Source organism: Puma concolor, chromosome D3 (genome assembly GCF_028749965.1).
Source record: "Puma concolor isolate L17-30 chromosome D3, mPumCon1.1.hap2, whole genome shotgun sequence".
Classification (NCBI taxonomy): Eukaryota; Metazoa; Chordata; class Mammalia; order Carnivora; family Felidae; genus Puma; species Puma concolor.
The window spans coordinates 85,898,052-85,915,124 of record NC_141678.1 but is presented as its reverse complement, the minus strand read 5'-3'; the positions used below and the strand labels follow the sequence as shown (position 1 = coordinate 85,915,124).

The 17,073-nt window shown below is 36.5% G+C and overlaps 1 protein-coding gene across 9 annotated transcripts in view; it reads right to left on the bottom strand.

Annotated features, from left to right (window-relative positions):
- The window catches only part of CCDC102B (coiled-coil domain containing 102B), a 205,989-nt gene that overhangs the window by 86,334 nt on the left and 102,582 nt on the right, over positions 1-17,073 (bottom strand). For all 9 annotated transcript variants that reach the window (XM_086683199.1, XM_086683193.1, XM_086683191.1 and 6 more), the window contains 2 exons: positions 8,403-9,018; positions 7,650-7,867 (listed from right to left, as the gene is read on the bottom strand). In XM_086683199.1, coding sequence (XP_086539325.1) covers positions 7,650-7,867; positions 8,403-9,002 — 818 coding nt within the window. In that variant the 5' untranslated portion in view covers positions 9,003-9,018. The remainder of the gene's footprint in view (positions 1-7,649; positions 7,868-8,402; positions 9,019-17,073) is intronic.

Below are 17,073 nucleotides of genomic sequence, written 5' to 3'. Positions count from 1 at the left end.
TGAGTGGCTCCATCCGTTAAGTGTCTGATGAAGATGAAGCCACAGCAATCTTCCCATCAGCATGTCATTGAGGCCACCAGTTAGGCACAGACAACCAGCATGACCTCAATACCATCGACTCCAGATGTGGGACAGTTTCACCAGAGAGCAGAGACCACTGCTGCCTCTGGGATCAAGACATAGTTACTGCCACAGCCTCCTCCCTCATCAGGATGGATTCCGGGCACTTGCTTCTTGGAGCATTAGCTTCTGCTAAAAAGTCTAGGTGGCTACATCTGAAAAGTTGTTCCTATGTCAAGTGTCTGCCTTAATGACAAGGGAGACTCAAGTTGAGACTTACTAGCAATGTTGCAGTCTCTGCAGAGAAGTAGACTCAATTTCCTTCAGCAAGGAAATACCCAAACACAAAAGGTACTATAGAGTAAAAAACAAACAAACAAACAAAAAACAGTTGCAAAAGTAGAGAAAAATTAACTTGAAATGGATTAAATGTAAGACTGAAAATGTTAAACTCCTAGAAGAAAGCATAAGGAAAAAACTCCTGGATAATGGTATTGGCAACAAGTTTTTGGATTTGACACCAAATGCATATAAAACAAAAGCAAAAATAAGTGGCAGTGTATCAAGCTAAAAAGCTTCTGCACAGAAAAAGAAACAATCAACAAAATTAAAAGGCAACCTATGGAATGGAGGAAATATTTGGGAACCATATATTTGACCATGGGTTAATATCCAAAATACACAAGGAACTCAAACAACTCAACAGCAAAAACCAACCAACCAAACAACAACAAAAACCAAACCAAAGCAAACCAAACAATTAAAAAATGGGCAAAGGACCTGAGTAGACAGTTTTCCAAAGAAGACATACAAATGGCCAAGTATCTGTACAGGTGCTTAAATCAGTAATCATTAGTGAAAAGCAAACCATAATGTCAGTGAGATAACACCTCGACCCTTTAGAATGGCTATTATCAAAAAGACAAGCGATAACCAGGATTGGTAAGAGTGTAGTTAAAATGATATTGTTGGGGTGCAGTGTAAATTGGTGTAGTCCCTATGGACAAAGGTATGCAAGTTCCTCATAAAATTATAAATAGAACTATCATTATAATCTAGCAATCCCGCTTCTAGGTAGATCGCTCAAGGAAAGGAAATAAGTATCTCAAAGCGACATCTGTACCTTCATGTTCATTGCAGCAATATTCACAAAAGCCAAGATATAGAAGCAATTGTCCATCTACAAACGGACATGGAACATGTGAGATGTGCGCGCGTGCGTGTGTGTGTGTATGTGTACATATGTAGGACATTAGGCTAAATGAAATAAGCCACCACAGAAAGACAAATACTATATCATCTCATTTATATGCAGAATCTTAAAAAGTTGAACTCATAGTAACAGAGAGTGCAATGGTGAATGCCGGGAGCTGGGAAGTGGGGATAGTTAGGAGATGTCAATCAAAACTTTCAGTTAAGGAATGAGTAAGTTCTGGGAATCGAATGTACAGCATGAAGACTGTAGTTAACAATATCATATTGCATATGTGAAATGTGCTAAGACCTCATAAGAGGTCTCACCACACACAAAAATTAGTAACAGTGTTAAGTGATAGATGTGTTAATTAGCTTCATTGTGGTAATCATTTCACGGCGTATAGTAGTACATCACGTGTGCTTGTTGGGATGAGCACAGGGTGACGTATAGAATTGCTGAATCACTATACTGCATAGCTGCACTGATAGAACACTCTATGGTAACTGACTAGAATTAAAATAAGAACTTAAAAAAACAGTAAAACCCCATCACTCTGTACAACTTAAATACACACAAATTTTGTTTCTCAGTTATACTTCAATACAGCTAGAAAAATAAATACGTATGTATAAATAAAGGAATACACACCACAAATTACTGTTTTAAAAAGGCAAATGTGTTTACTGCATATGCCATTAGTAATAGTAAATAAATAAGTAGGCCTGACTGTCTAATCTTTAACAATATTACATTAAATAACATTAACCAGACTTGCATGACAATTTGTTCATTGTGTTCATTCAGGAATCTATGTAATCCCGCTAAGATTTTCAGTCTCATTTTATTGAGAAAAAAACCACACAATTTAATGAAGCAAAGCAAAATAATTGAAGCATACTACTTTTCTTATATAGAAAATAAACTAAGAAATAAAATTGAGAAGGAGGATTGATTATAGCTCAGCTTAAATAACGCGGAGCATTTGCTAAGGGATACAGGTGCCCTCTGCAGTTTAATTTGGGAACTGGTTCTAAACATTAAACTATTTTAGAGCTCATGGTCTCCCTTACTTAAGATTGCCGAAGTTCCTCTCCCGAAAGGTCTAGGTACACCTAGCTCGGTAAAAGGATTAGGTTCCTGTCTGTACCTCAAATTTTCTATCTGGGAAGAGTTTAAGAGATCAAAAAATGTACAAATTCTCAACACACGAGAAGGTTCCAGATACTGGATCATAATCTTCATAAAAGCGAACGGTACTCAGAGTACAAATAATAGAAGAAAGTTTCTTGCTTTTGATAAGGAGGTTCTCCATAGTGAGAGTGGTGGAAATGATCCCCTGAGTTCTCTGGGCGGATTCCTGCGCTCTAGTCAGGGGAATTTTCCCACTAGCTGGGAACGTAGACAAAATTACATTCACATGTTCTCCACGCCAGCCATCCACTTGCTGAGATTCCAGGAGGCAGAATTTAAAAAGTTAGATAGATTTATAGCAACAGTATATACTATGTCCTTGGGAAACATTCTCTTGTGATAGAAAAAAGGCTTTGAGATCGCCTCATGCGGACTTCATGCTAATGTTGATTCATGGACATATAACGCCCACGGGATTGTTTACTAAAGAGACAAAGTGGAATCAGAGGTCCCCTTTCCCCCTTATTTTCTGGCCTGTCTATGGCTTATATATTCAAGTTGTGGAGAACCGAAGAGTTTATGTACTAGAGAGGTGGTTAACTTATTCCAAGGAAGTCAGATATATATGTATGTGGATGTGTGTGTGAGTCGGAGTGTAGCGATACTCGTGTGTATCATTAAAACCGGCCCCTCAGGGACTTTACATGTAGGAAACAGCTGTTCCCTATGGTCTGTACTACATTATGTCAGTAAAGTAACATTGTGAGTGGGTGTGAGAGAAGTCTATAACCACTAACAAGTTAAATCCTTCAGGAAATAAAACACAGAGATTAGAGCTTGACTGAGACTTAGCTCCAGATAAAATTAATGTTAATAGGGGGCCGTGCCTAAAATTTAATTCGGTTTTCTTCTCCTTTCTACTAATGTTGATTACGTCTATTAGGAATTTATACTTGACGGTAGAATAAGAAGTTTTTATTATACACTCAGGTATATTATTATCGTCGATTGTATCATGATTGCATTATAACAATCTCTTCATATGGTAAGTTGTAGACAAAGCATCTGGAAAAGGGTATTAGTGGTGGGAATAAATTTCAGAGGGACTAATGAGAAACTTCTGGCTGACAGAAAAAGAATGGCAGATAAAGGGCTTATAGTATCTGTGAAATATTTGTGTGTGAGTAGTCACTATTCCAATCCATTCATCCATTTAAACCAGGAACATTGAAACCATTATATAATGTATAGAATTCTATTCACACTTATTGTTTTCCATTTTTTTCTGCCCATTAAGAGTCTTATAACTAAAGAGATTGGAAAATACTTATTTTCAGACTTTGGGACCACATTTTAAAGTGTATCAAATATTCCACACAATGCTAATAATTGCCTAAGGTGATCATGAAGGAATAACAACGAAAACATCATACCGAGTAACCCGCACTAATAGTCACTTTCCCAGACATTATCTGTGCTTGATCCTCAGAAGAAAATTAGTGAAGGCAGGGGGCGCCTGGGTGGCTCAGTCAGTTGAGCATCTGACGTCAGCTCAGGTCATGATCTCACAGTTCATGGGTTCGAGCCCCGTGTTGGGCTCCGTGCTGCCAGCTCAGAGCCTGGAGTCTGCTTCGGATTCTGTCTCCCTCTCTCTCTGCCCTCTCTCGCTCATGCTCTGTCTCTCTTTCTCTCAAAAATAAATACAAACATTAAAGGAAAAAAAAGAAATCAGTGAAGACAGAAGTGATGCTAAGTGACTTTTGGGACAAGGTCATTAAAATGCCATATATTTCTGTGCTCTTTTAAAAAAATTTTTTTTACATTTATTTATTTTTGAGAGACAGAGCACAAGTGGGGGAGGGGCAGAGAGAAAAGGAGACACAGAATCTGAAGCGGGGTCCAGGCTCTGAGCTGTCAGCACAGAGCCCGACCTGGGGCTCGAACTCACAGACCATGAGATGACCTCAGCCATGACCTGAGCCGAAGTCGGATGCTTAATCGACTGAGTCACCCAGGTGCCCCTCTCTGTGCTCTTAAAATGTCCACTTTCAACCAAGCCAGTATGCTGTGAGGAATCAAAGTGGCCACATGGATAGGGCACCTGCAGGCGTTCCACGTAAGACCCCAGGAGAGAACCAAAGTCAGCCACCAGATATGAGCGTGAGAGAGGAGGCTTCACATGATTTTGGCCCCCAAAAATTCAGTCATCTCCAGCCTTGACCCATCCCAGCTGCAGCCTCATGTAGTGACAGATGAGTTGTCCACACAAAACCATGCTCTAGCTTCATGAACAGAATATATGGTGATTGTTGTTTCAACACTAACCATTTTGTGGGAAGGTTTGTCATGAAACAATAGATAACTGCCACATAGGCACGACGATCCATCTACTTACAAAGGAGACAACAGCACACTCTCAGCTAACCCAGTATCATGTCGCTGAATATATCAGATCCAAGGCGAAAACCAGGTCATTTAATTTCAAGTCTAGTGCTCTTTGCTCTATACCACTAATGGTCAATGAATAAAGCATCCTTTTTCTGCAATCAGTAACTCTCAAATTTTGAGTTGTCCCTTATAAATACCAGTATATTTTTCACTTTTATTGACTAGCTGAAGTCTACTAATGCTGTAAAAATTAGAAAGTACACTGGCTGTTTTAGCTATGTACATTAACAACTCAAACATAATTAAGGCGAATCTGCCAGAGATGATGAAAACAAGATGATGAAAAAAGAATGATAAAAACTAAAAACTAACAAGCCAAAAAATGACTTGCTTTGTCATTGTTTCTGGAAATTTTCTCTGATCCTTTCTTGTCTTTGTCATATTTGGTCTCCCCTCTACACTCAAAGAGTTCTCTTTAATATTTCTTGCAGGGCTGGTTTGGTGGTCACAAAATCCTTTAGTTTTTGTCCGGGAAACTCTTTATCTCTTCTATTCTGAATGATAGACTTGCTGGATAGAGTGAACTTGGCTGCAGATTCTTCCCATTTCAGCACTTTTGAAAATCTCATGCCACTCTCTTCTGGCCTGCCAAGCTTGTTGAGAAAACTCCAGCCAGCTTTATGGGTTTTCCCTTGTAAGTTAAGGACTTATTTTGTTTTGCTGTAAGATTTTCTTCTTATCACTATATTTTGCAAATTTAATTACAGAATGTCTTGGTTTTGGGCTGCTTTTGTTGATTTTGAAGGGAGTTCTCTGTGCCTCCTGGATCTGGATGCCTGTTTCCTTACCCAGATTAGGGAAGTTTTCTGTTATTATTTTTTGAAAAAAATTTTCTTCTCCCTTTTCTCTCTCTTCTTCCTCATCTCCTATAATATGAATGTTATTACTTTTGATGGAGTCACTGAGTTCCCTAAGTCTATTCTCATGTTGCATAATTTGTCTTCCTCTCCTTTTTCAGCTTCATCATTTTCTACTATTTTGTCTTCTAGGTGACTAATTTGTTCCTCTGATTTTTTCCGGCCTGCTGTTCATTTCATCAAGCCGGTTTCCGAGCTCATTTATTTCACTCTCCATCTCTAATTCTCTTGTAACACTTTTCTCTGTTGTAAGAGTCTAAACGGCTATTAATACCTATCTATTAATAATTATTTTAATGTAAACAGATTAAATGCTCTATTCAAAAACACAGGTGTCAGAATATATAAAAACACAAGATCCATCTATATGCTGTCTATAAAAGACTCTTTTTTGACCTAGAGACACCTGCAGATTGATAGTGAGGGGAGGGAGAAACATCTATCATGCAAATGAATGTCAAAAGAAACAGTAGTAATTCTTATATCAGACAAACTAGACTTTTTTGTTCTTGTATTGTTTTTATTATGCTTTGGTGTCAGGGTTGACCTAGTGTCATGGAATGATTTTGAATGTATTCCCTCTATTCCATTATTTGTAAGATTTTGATAAAGGTTGTCATTAAATTTATTTAACGTTTGGCAGAATTTACCAATGAAACCATGTGGTCTTGGGCTTTTCTATGCTGGGAGATTTTTTTTTTTTTTTTTTTTTTTACGTTTATTTATTTATCTCTACAGAGAGAGACAGAGCATGAACGGGGGAGGGGCAGAGAGAGAGGGAGACACAGAATCGGAGACAGGCTCCAGGCTCTGAGCGGTCAGCACAGAGCCCGACGCGGGGCTCGAACTCACGGAGTGTGGGATCGTGACCTGAGCCGAAGTCGGCCGCTTAACCGACTGAGCCACCCAGGCGCCCCTATGCTGGGAGATTTTTGATTCCCAGTTCAACTTTCATTCTTGTTATTGGTCTAAGATGATTTCCTACTTCTTGCATTCAAGATTCATCATTCAATCTTGTGCATTTTTAGGAATTATCTTTTTTTATTTTTTTAATTTTGCTTATGGTAATCTGTTCGCACAGTCTATATCTCTGTAGTTATCTGTTGTGATATTTTCTCTTCCATTTCTCATTTTGGTTTTTGAGTGTTCTCTTTTTTTTTTTCTTAATGTTAAAGCATTGCCAATTTCATTTATTTTTTTAGAAAAATTGCTCATTACTTTCAGTGTTCTGTTGTTTATTCTGGTCTCTATTTTATTTATTTCTGATTTTTCTTTGTTATTTCCTTCTTTCACTAAATTTCAGCTAAGTTTCTTCTTTTACTAGTTCCTTGGGGTATAATATTAAGTTGTTTATTTGAAATTTTTAAAAAATTAATTAATTTATTTTGAGAGAGAGGGAGAGAGGCACAGTGTGAGTGGGGGAAGGGTACAGAGAGAGGGAGAGAGAGGTAGAGAGAGAATCCCAAGCAGGCTTCACACGGTCAGCACAGAGACCAATGCAGGGTGCAAACTCATGAACCATGAGATCATGACCTGAGCCGAAATCAAGGATTTGGTGCTTAACCTACTGAGCCACCCAGGTGTCCCTGAACTTTTTTCCTTAATACAAGCATTTATAGCATAAGTTACATTCTAACATCTGTTTTTGCAACCCATAGGTTCTGGAATATTGTATTTTCTTTTTCTCATGTTTTGAGGTATATTTTGATTTGCTGTTTGATTTCCTATTTGGCCCAATGCCTGTGCAGTAGTGTGTTGTTTAATATTTACATATTAACTATTTAATATTTTAAAAAGTTCAAAAAATATACAAATATCAAACTCATATTTTAAGTATTAGTACTTAATGACTAATTTTGCATAAAATACATTATCAAATGGCCAGTTTGGTAGACTTAATTTTAATAAGTTTGAAAATCAGACTTGGTTAATGGGGGACAATGATTAGCACTTACTCTCTTTCTTTCCATAAAACCTTTTGGAACTCATCCAGATGTACCTGCAAAGCTGAAATTTCAGGCACTTTATTCTCCAAAGGCAGGTTTATTGCTTGTGGTCTTAATGCAGATTTCAGTGTGCTGTTTTCAGAAACAGTCCTTAATGAATCAGGACAGTTAAGATTGAGTTTCGTCTCTTCATTTAATTTTAACTGGTCAATATTCAAACCTTCTTCCTGAAAAAAAAAATAAAGCAGTTATTGTTAAATTTTTACATCTAGTGTAGAAAAATCATAAAGAAAACATAGTTTTGGAAGGAAACAAATCTTATGATTCAGCATCAAATTCCTCTTTTCATTTCTTTATCAGTCTCTAAAGAGGTATACGACTGAACTTTAACTAGCATTCCTCAAGCTTTCTTTTTCCCTTCTATGTTCTACCATCTGATAAAATATATTTCAGTCTTTGCAAATTGTTCATTTACAATGTAACCTAGGTTACATCTACCATAAATCCCATATATCACAGAAAGGCTTAAAAGTTTAGATAGAACTATAGATGAGCAAGATATGTTTTATATTTTTAGAGATGGAATTAAATAGAAAGGGGTAACAATATAAACTGATGCTATTTAAGGAGATAAAATGAATAACTCAGGTTTCTGGAAAACCACAACCAATGAGTGTGTCATTTTCCTTTTCCTCTCCATTACTGTATAGGGCATTCAAATGTGCACATAATCTCTGGTTCCTCTGTGGGTGTTTTTCTTACCTTACTATCCGGGTTCTCCTTTGTAGGAAATTCTCTTTTTACCGGACAACCTCTGATAGACTCCCACGTTTGTGAACCAAGGTGAAATGGGTCTCTTTGTGCAGAAGGCACTTCCATGAAAGTAGGATGCTTCAGGTCTTGGGTAGTTTCTAATACCTCCTTTTGATGTGGCAAACTCTGCTTCTTCTTCAGTGCACTCAATTCTTTCATCGTCATCTCCAATTTTATTCTGAGCTGTCTTCCTTCCTCCCTGGCGCTGTTCCTTTCGGCCCGAACCTTGCTCCATTTTTCTCTCCAATTGGCAGTGCAGTCTGACCACCACCTCATGGTCTTCTCCATCTGGGCAGCTCTGGCCTTGACTTCTTCAAGTTCCCTCAGGCGAAGCTCTTCGCAAATATTCCACTCACTGGTGTTACAGGAGTGAGTGCAGAAGTTGTGAGCGGCACGTGATTGCAGTCCCTGATGTGGCAAACAGGAAGGACAAGTGTCCTTGGGGGATGAAGCAGGTGCTAACATGTCACAAGGTGGTTTAACTGATGGCTCCCGCATCTGGAAGATGTGTGTTTCCTCAATTAACCGATGAATGGAATCTAAATTCATATTTATCTTTTCAGGTCTAAGAGAAGACAGAAAACATAATTAACATTTGAATTGCCCTCGCAATTATAAGAGCAAGATGGACATTTAAAAAAGAAAGCTGATGGGCGCCTAGGTGGCTCAGTCAGTTGAGCGTCTGACTTCAGCTCAGGTCATGATCTCACGGTTCGTGAGTTAGAGCCCCGCGTTGGGTTCTGTGCTGACAGCTCAGAGCCTGGAGCCTGCTTTGGATTCTGTGTCTTCCTCTCTCTCTGCCCGTCCCCTATTCAAGGTCTGTCTCTCTCTGTCTCTCAATAATAAATAAATGGTAAAATAAAAAATTAAAAAAGAAAGCTGATGAAAACAATGTATCTTTCAATATTGCAGATTTTTCTTTCCACTATAACTAAAAATATAGAGCTAATGCATTTATAATTAGCCTGAAAGAAACAGAAAATGCTCATATGAAATATTGCCAAGTGAACACAAATAAAAATATAAAGAGCAATTGAGGATAGCACATGACATGAATAATTCATTTTAAGAAATCCAGTTCTTTACAGGTAATATTTACTATAACACAGATTGTCCATTAACAACTCAGTGATCCTCTTTTCTGTGCTAATTTAGCCACAACCTGCTTAAGTGGAAGGTGGAATCTATGATCTCCAGGAGGAGAAGCCCAGGGGCTAAATATTCTAATGTGTGTTCTAATCCCAGAGGCTAAATCATGATTGGTCTAACTCTTCCATGATGGAATTCGGAAGAGTCTCATTACCATCTCATTGACCATTCACTAGTCTCAAGACAGGATAGGACCTGCTTCTAGCTGAGATTTGAAGGGAAGTCGGCCAGGGAAGTTTCCCATCTAAAAAACATGAAAAAATCAGTTTGAGAAACTCTTTTCTTCTGCTTTCTTCCCGCCAAAACAAGGACATGATTCTGGAAGAAGGCAAGTGTCACAGCCACCTTACAACATTTAAATCGGTGGAACAGAGATGAAAAGAGCTTGATTTAGTGACTGAGCTATGCCATGAAATCTAGAATGCACACCTCTCGTTTTCTTGCCATGTGAGAATAATCACCTGACTTTACTTAAGCTGTGATTGTTGAGTTTCTGTCACTTGCAGTCAAAATGACATGAGACTGATAGATGAACCACTTTCACCCTATGGTTAATATAATGATAAATTCTACACAAATACTATGAATAAGACATGGGGTTTATCCTCAAAGATTTTGTAGTTCAGTGGGCAATACAAGCACATAAAAATAAAAATACGTATTCACACTAATTATTCAATCAATCTTTCTTCAGTACATACTATGTGTCATATCAGTGTTAGGTTGCTACCGTATATAGGAGATACTCAGAAGTCTTGAACTGTCTCCTAGAAATGAAGACGCCTCACAGCACAGATAACATTGAACAGTCTTAAAAACATCAAAGCTTTAGAAAGAAATTACAAACAGCTTGCCATATAATAACAAACGCAAATTAACTGGTAAGAGTAGACCCTCTTATCTGTATGTACGCCCATTACTTTATTCAATATAGCAACATAGCTATATTGATGACATAGTGAATAGAACCTTTTCTTTAAAATAAATGCTTAAAACATGCAGCTTAATCTACAAATTAATAAAGGTCTGTGGTTGTATAAGATTACCGACTTTTATTATCAAGTAAGATTTATTGTTATAAGTGACATTTAATGCACATGACATTAATTCCTCTCATTTTTTATTTGCTTTTTTATATAGTTACAGATCATAAACTATCTCCTTATGAACCATCCATTTAATCAATCGAAGGGGTTTCATTATACTAACAACTTACAAAATAAGTCTTTATTTACTGAAGAAAAAGCTATTATAATATTAAATATATATCCTGTTCAGTTGCAAGAAAAATACACATTTTAACAAGTATTCTGTAGAGGTGCCAAAACAATTCACTCCTTGTTATAATACTTACAATAATATAGATTCATGGTTGTAATTATTTTTGTTAGCATTGGTATATGTCCAATCACATTTGAGTTAGTGCTGATTTGGAGAAACTGTTCCCTACATTTACTGTAATTCAGAGGGCAATGATAATATAGCTCACCAAATTTCTTAGACCACTGGTAAACCAAGACCAATTTAAAAAAAAAAAGAAAATAAAAAAGGAATTCTTAGTTAGAAGCACACAAATATTTTATATATATGTTCACATATCATATGGATATTCATCTCCATTATTCCCTATTTAATGATACTTCTTTTGGCTGGGATTCCAAAGTGAAGACAGAAAATTTATTTCAGCATATTAAACTTAAATTTATCCTTGCCATTTTTCAAAATCAATCAGTATCATAAAATTGTAATGTCTTTAAAAATGTCTCATTAACTTTTATTTCACTAGTGTTTTGAAGACTCTATAATTGGATTCTGGTATGTGGAGACCTTGCCTACCAATTAACTATGTATTTTTTCACATCTGACTAAACAAAATTGAGTTGGGCTTAATCATTCAGTCCTTGAACTTGAATAGTTTTTCCTGTTCTAAAGTGTTTCTCAAGCAACTGTAAATGGGGATATTGAATCCTTATGTGTATCTAGTTAAGCATTCATTTTCCCTATATGTATGTGCATCTGTATGTATGCATGTTTACTCCAATGACCCTGAAAGGATTTGTCAGCGGTTGTAGCACAAAGCCTTTGATGCGTGAGAAAATATTTTAATGCTATTGACTCTGGTTTCTTACACTAAATTTTGCATTGTCCTTACCACAAAAAAGGAGGGAGGAGGCACAGGGAAACTCTTGGAGGTAACAGACAGGTTTATTACTTTGATTATTGGTGATGGGTTCACAGATACATGCATATGTTCAAACTCATCAAATTATGTATATGTGTATATATATATATATATATATATATGTGTATATATATATATATATGTGTATATATATATATGTGTATATATATATATATATATGTAATATGTGCAATATTTTGTATTAACTATAGCTCAATCAAGCTGTTAAAAATGTTCATTTAATCAGGCTACCATAATGACTACAAGTATTTTTAAGGTACTAAATAACTAAATAAATGAAATATGATGGGTCTACAATGTATAAATATTGCTACTAAACATTATCTCTCACTAAAGAGACATTTAATGTATAAGACATTGGGCTCCATCCAGACTCTATTGATTCAAGCTCTGATTCTCCCACTTTCTACATGGATGATCTTGGACAAATTATATAAATTGCCTTTGACTCATTATCCTTACCTGTAAGGGGAGACAGAAATATCATGTATCTCAGTTCTGTTGACTGTTAAATGGAAAAATGCCTGCAGGCTGGCTGACCCATCTGTCTCTTAGGCAAGGGGACAGTTTTCCTCAGTGCTATCCAAGTCACTAATATGTCACTCTGGACATGTAACATTGTTTTTTTCAGCTTCTTTTCTCTCTTTTGAAAGAGAGACAGCATACTCAAAAAACAGGGATATCAACAGATAAATAAGATTTATCAGGGTGCCTGGGTGGTTCAGTTGGTTAAGCATCTGACTTCGGCTCAGATCATGATCTCACGGGTCATGAGTTCCAGCCCCGCGCTAGGCTCTGTGCTCCAATATCTCCCATTAAATCACAGCACAGTTAGTCAAGTGATCCCTGACATTGTGCTTTGAGTGAATTTAACCTCCTCATAACTTAAAGGAACTGCAAGTTTGGGGCTTCTGCATCCCTGTTGCCCCTTTTCTGTCATGCTGCGTCCACGCTCCATGATTTCAGCCACCCTGGCGTGTCTGTCCCCTGCACAAACCTCAACTTTCTCCTTTGTGCAATCAGATTGTGCTGCCAGTCTGGAACCTTGTTAATAAGCAAAAGCAATAAATCTAACGATTACAAATTATAACTCTCTCTGAAAGGAATAAACGGTGTATTATGATTCAACACATACCTATATACTCAAAGAAGTCTCTCTGAAGTGACCAACATCTTATGTATTATCTGAAGAATGAGATGGACCAAAAATAAAAGCATTTTTGACAGAAGTTACATTATCAGGGCATTTTTGCCTGATCAAGGGATTTTGGCTTTATTGTTTATACTTATTGCTTTCCATTAACTTATAGGAAATGAATTCTAAATGAAACCCTTCTTGGATTTTTTTTTCCCCTAAGAAGCATAAGACAACTAATGCATACACAATAATGTTAATAAAAGCCATAAGCAGGGGTGCCTGGGTGGCTCAGCTGGTTAAGAGTCTGACTCTTGATTTTGATTCAGGTCACGATGTCACGGTTTGTGAGTTCGAGCCCTGCATCAGGCTCTGTGATGATAGTGAAGAGCCTGTTTGGGATTCTCTCTCTCTCTCTCTCTCTCTCTCTCTCTCTCTCTCTCTCTCCCTTTCTCAAAATAAATAAATAAACTTAAGAAAAGCCATAAGAAAAGAGTAAATACATTAATACAGATTCAAAATACAATGTTAAGAACAGTTGTTACTTTAGATACGATGCTATACACTCTGATAAAAAGTGAAAAAGAAAAATCAGTTTTTAATATTCAGGAAAGTAAAACACCATATTGTATTTTAAAATGTGGCCTGTCAAACATGCACAAGTGATTAGTATTAAAAATCTGTATTTTGAATGTGCCTAAAGCAGAAAAAATTAAGATATTTTTTAGGATAGTTTTGCAAGAGAACACTAAATATGAAATGTGAGACAGCGGGTGTAGGCAGTAAGGTAATAGCCAGATTATACCACTTCAACAGAGCTCAAGTTCTTTATATTTTAAAAATCCATGCACTGTGACAAATTACACAGGCAGTTACAGTCTATATTTGTTGATGTTAATGTGAGCTTTTGAAGCCATAGACAGGCAGGAAATACTTGCACAAAAAAGGCAACTAAATAATATAGAATAAATTCGTACATTATTTATAGCTTGGAAATTTATTTTCTAAAAGCATTGTAGTATAAGCATAAATGTAAAAATTTTAAAATACACATACTTAGGGGCTCCTGGGTGGCTCAGCTGGTTAAGCATCCAGCTTCAGCTTAGGTCATGAGCCTGGAACCTGTTTCAGATTCTGTGTCTCCCTCTCTCTCTGCCCCTCTCCTGCTTACGCTCTATCTCTCTCTTGCTCAAAAATAAATAAACATTAAAATTTTTTAAATAAAATGAAATACATTTATGTTTGCTAAGAATCATCATGAAATTATAAATTGCATTATCTGATCAATTAGAAATTAACTTCATTTTTAATTTTTTCATGTTTCTTTTTGAGAGAGAAAGAGACGGAGCATGAACGTGGAAGGGGCAGAGAGAGAGAGAGACACAGAATCTTAAGCAGGTTCCAGGCTCCAAGCTGTCAGCACAGAGCCCGATGTGTGGGGCTCAAACAAAAACCACAAGATCCCGACCTGACCCGACGTCAGACTGAGCCACCCAGGGGCCCGAAATTAACTCTATTTTAAAGAATTGGCATGGAACTCATATGACAAGCCCTGCTCTTGGAAGCTGACTCTTCCTTGAGTCCTAAATCTTAACCTTCCCCAGTGTTGCTGAAGCCGTGTGTCACTGTTTCATGGCAGCATGACGCCTTTTCTTTAGTCTAGATTTTCAGTAAAAAATTGAGAAAATAATGTATTTCTTAGATAATGCTCAATGATAAAAAATTATCTCCATTTCTTTATAAAAATCTATTGCAGAATAATCTCTCCACATCATATCTTGATGTAATTACTGCCCTTCCCAGACAATAGCAATGTTTTCTATGCTTTAAGAAGAAAAACAAAATGGGCGCCTGGGTGGCTCAGTCCGACTTTGGCTCAGGTCATGATCTCATGGTTCGTGGGTTTGAGCCCCACATCCAGCTCTGTGCTGACAGCTTGGAGCCTGGAGCCCGCTTCGGATTCTGTCTCCCTTTCCCTTTGTTCATCCCCTGCTCTCATTCTGTCTCTCTCTCTCTCTCAAAAATAAATAAAGATTAAAAAAAGAAGAAGAAAAAGAACAAAAATAATAACAAAACGTACAAAAAAACTACATTTAAAATAAAAACCTTATTGGTCAGACATAGAAAGTGGTCAATCTTACTTCTTTGGACTATGAATAAAGGAACAATGAAAGATCTAGAATCCACAATCCATTTCTATTTTTTTAAAGTGCCAATGTATCATTGGTAATGAAGCTTGGAAAACTAAAATTTCTTTTTTCTGGCAGGCTGATCATCTTGAAGCCTTTATAGTGCTTTGCCTGCCAATTACCAATTTAGGTTCCGATAATTTAGAATTTCTTGGAGAATGTAAAATAATTTAACTACTCTTGTTTAGAACTTAGGGTATCAATCAGGTTCAAGCAAGTTCTGTTTTGAAATATTCCTGAAATGTCTCATGAGTGAGCAAATATTGCAGCATAATGATATTTTATCTAAGATCGGAGTTTACACTTTAAATATGTTTCTTCTAACTGTATGTACAAAGTCTATGCTATTTATTACCTATTTGCATGCAAGTCTGGCACTTGTTGAATTCCTGGGCATTTAACTTTTTGTTTAAGTTTCAAGGTTTCAGTGAACAAAACCACAAATGATCCCACTTTTCTCATGCAATCTAATCCAACGTAATAGCACCAAATAAATAAGCCAAGATATCTGCTGAGACCTTATGCCAAAAAATGAAATTATTAGCTGTGGAACTCCAAAGCCCTGTTGAATCTTATTTTCGTATAAGAAAAATCTTGCTGCTATTTCCAGGTGGCTAACAGGCAGAGTACACATTTTATTGGAAGGAACACTGAAAAAATGTGGTTGTGTCAAAGATTCTACCATTTTCCGAAGTTGGACAGGTGACCCTGAATCTGGAATATGCCTCACTATGTAAATATAATTTTGTATAATTTCATAAAACTGAAAGAATTTAAAGGACATTGTAACTGTGTCCACAAATATTAGTTACAAAGAAATCAAAATAAAGTCCACAAGAGCAAAGAGCCAACAACTCAAAATTATGATTATTATTAATTCATAATGTAAAAGTGAATGACCCTATAAAATAATTCCTATCCCAGTTCCACAACAAACCAGGTAGCGCTGAAGGAGCGGTGTTATGTTTTCCATTCTTTGTTGTTTTTTTTTTTTATTTAAAAGCTACTTATTAGATTTTCAGTAATGTTGAATCCATCGACATTTTCCAATATTTATGTCCACTTCAGAGTTTCAGTAAACAAAGCCACAAGCCATTTCAGTTTGCCTATGCATTTCCTAAGAAAAATTTCTAATCCATTTACTGTGTTCACACTTGCTCTTAAAGAATGTATGAGGCTAACTCACAAATTCTTCATAGATCTGGTTACACTTTATAGTGAACAAGAGAAAGCCCTTTCATGTCAGTGTGATTCAGTAATATTTTCTCACACCCATTTGATGGAACGCACATAGCTGCCAACTACTCTGCGTTAGCTGACTGGAAAGTTTTCACAGACTTAATAATGAAGTTTGGAGAATACAGTCCAAATGATTGTCATATTTACTTTTGAAACGCAGTTATAAAAGTTTTTAATAAAAAAAATTTATTCTTTAAGTCTGTTTCATTTCCCCAATTGTACATTCTTTACATTAATAATCCAAATTGGCTAAAATGTATCCCACATCAAAAAGCTACGAGAAAAAACTGGAATCAGAAGCAGAAATGTTATGATGGATGTAGACTTCTGTGAGCCATACCTATGCATAATATTTCCAAATACTTTGCTTCATTCACTCTACTTCTTAGTAAAGCAAAGTAATACTCATATAAAGGCATGAAAGATACTGTTTATTAAGTTTTATTTCTTATGTGTGACCTGAAATTTAATCTTCAGGGTAAAGACCTATGACCATATTGGTGGTAGAGATTAAAATTCATTCTTTAAATTATAAATCAAATCAAAGGAGAAGTCTTTAAAAAGCCCAACTCCCCCCAGATGACAAGATGACTGGTTCATCAAAAGTTGCAGAGAGCATCCAAAAGGGATGGGGTAAGATAGTTTTTATTTTTGTATTTTCTGGACAAGGCCAGGTTTAAGAAACCCACACTCCCCAGAGTTCAA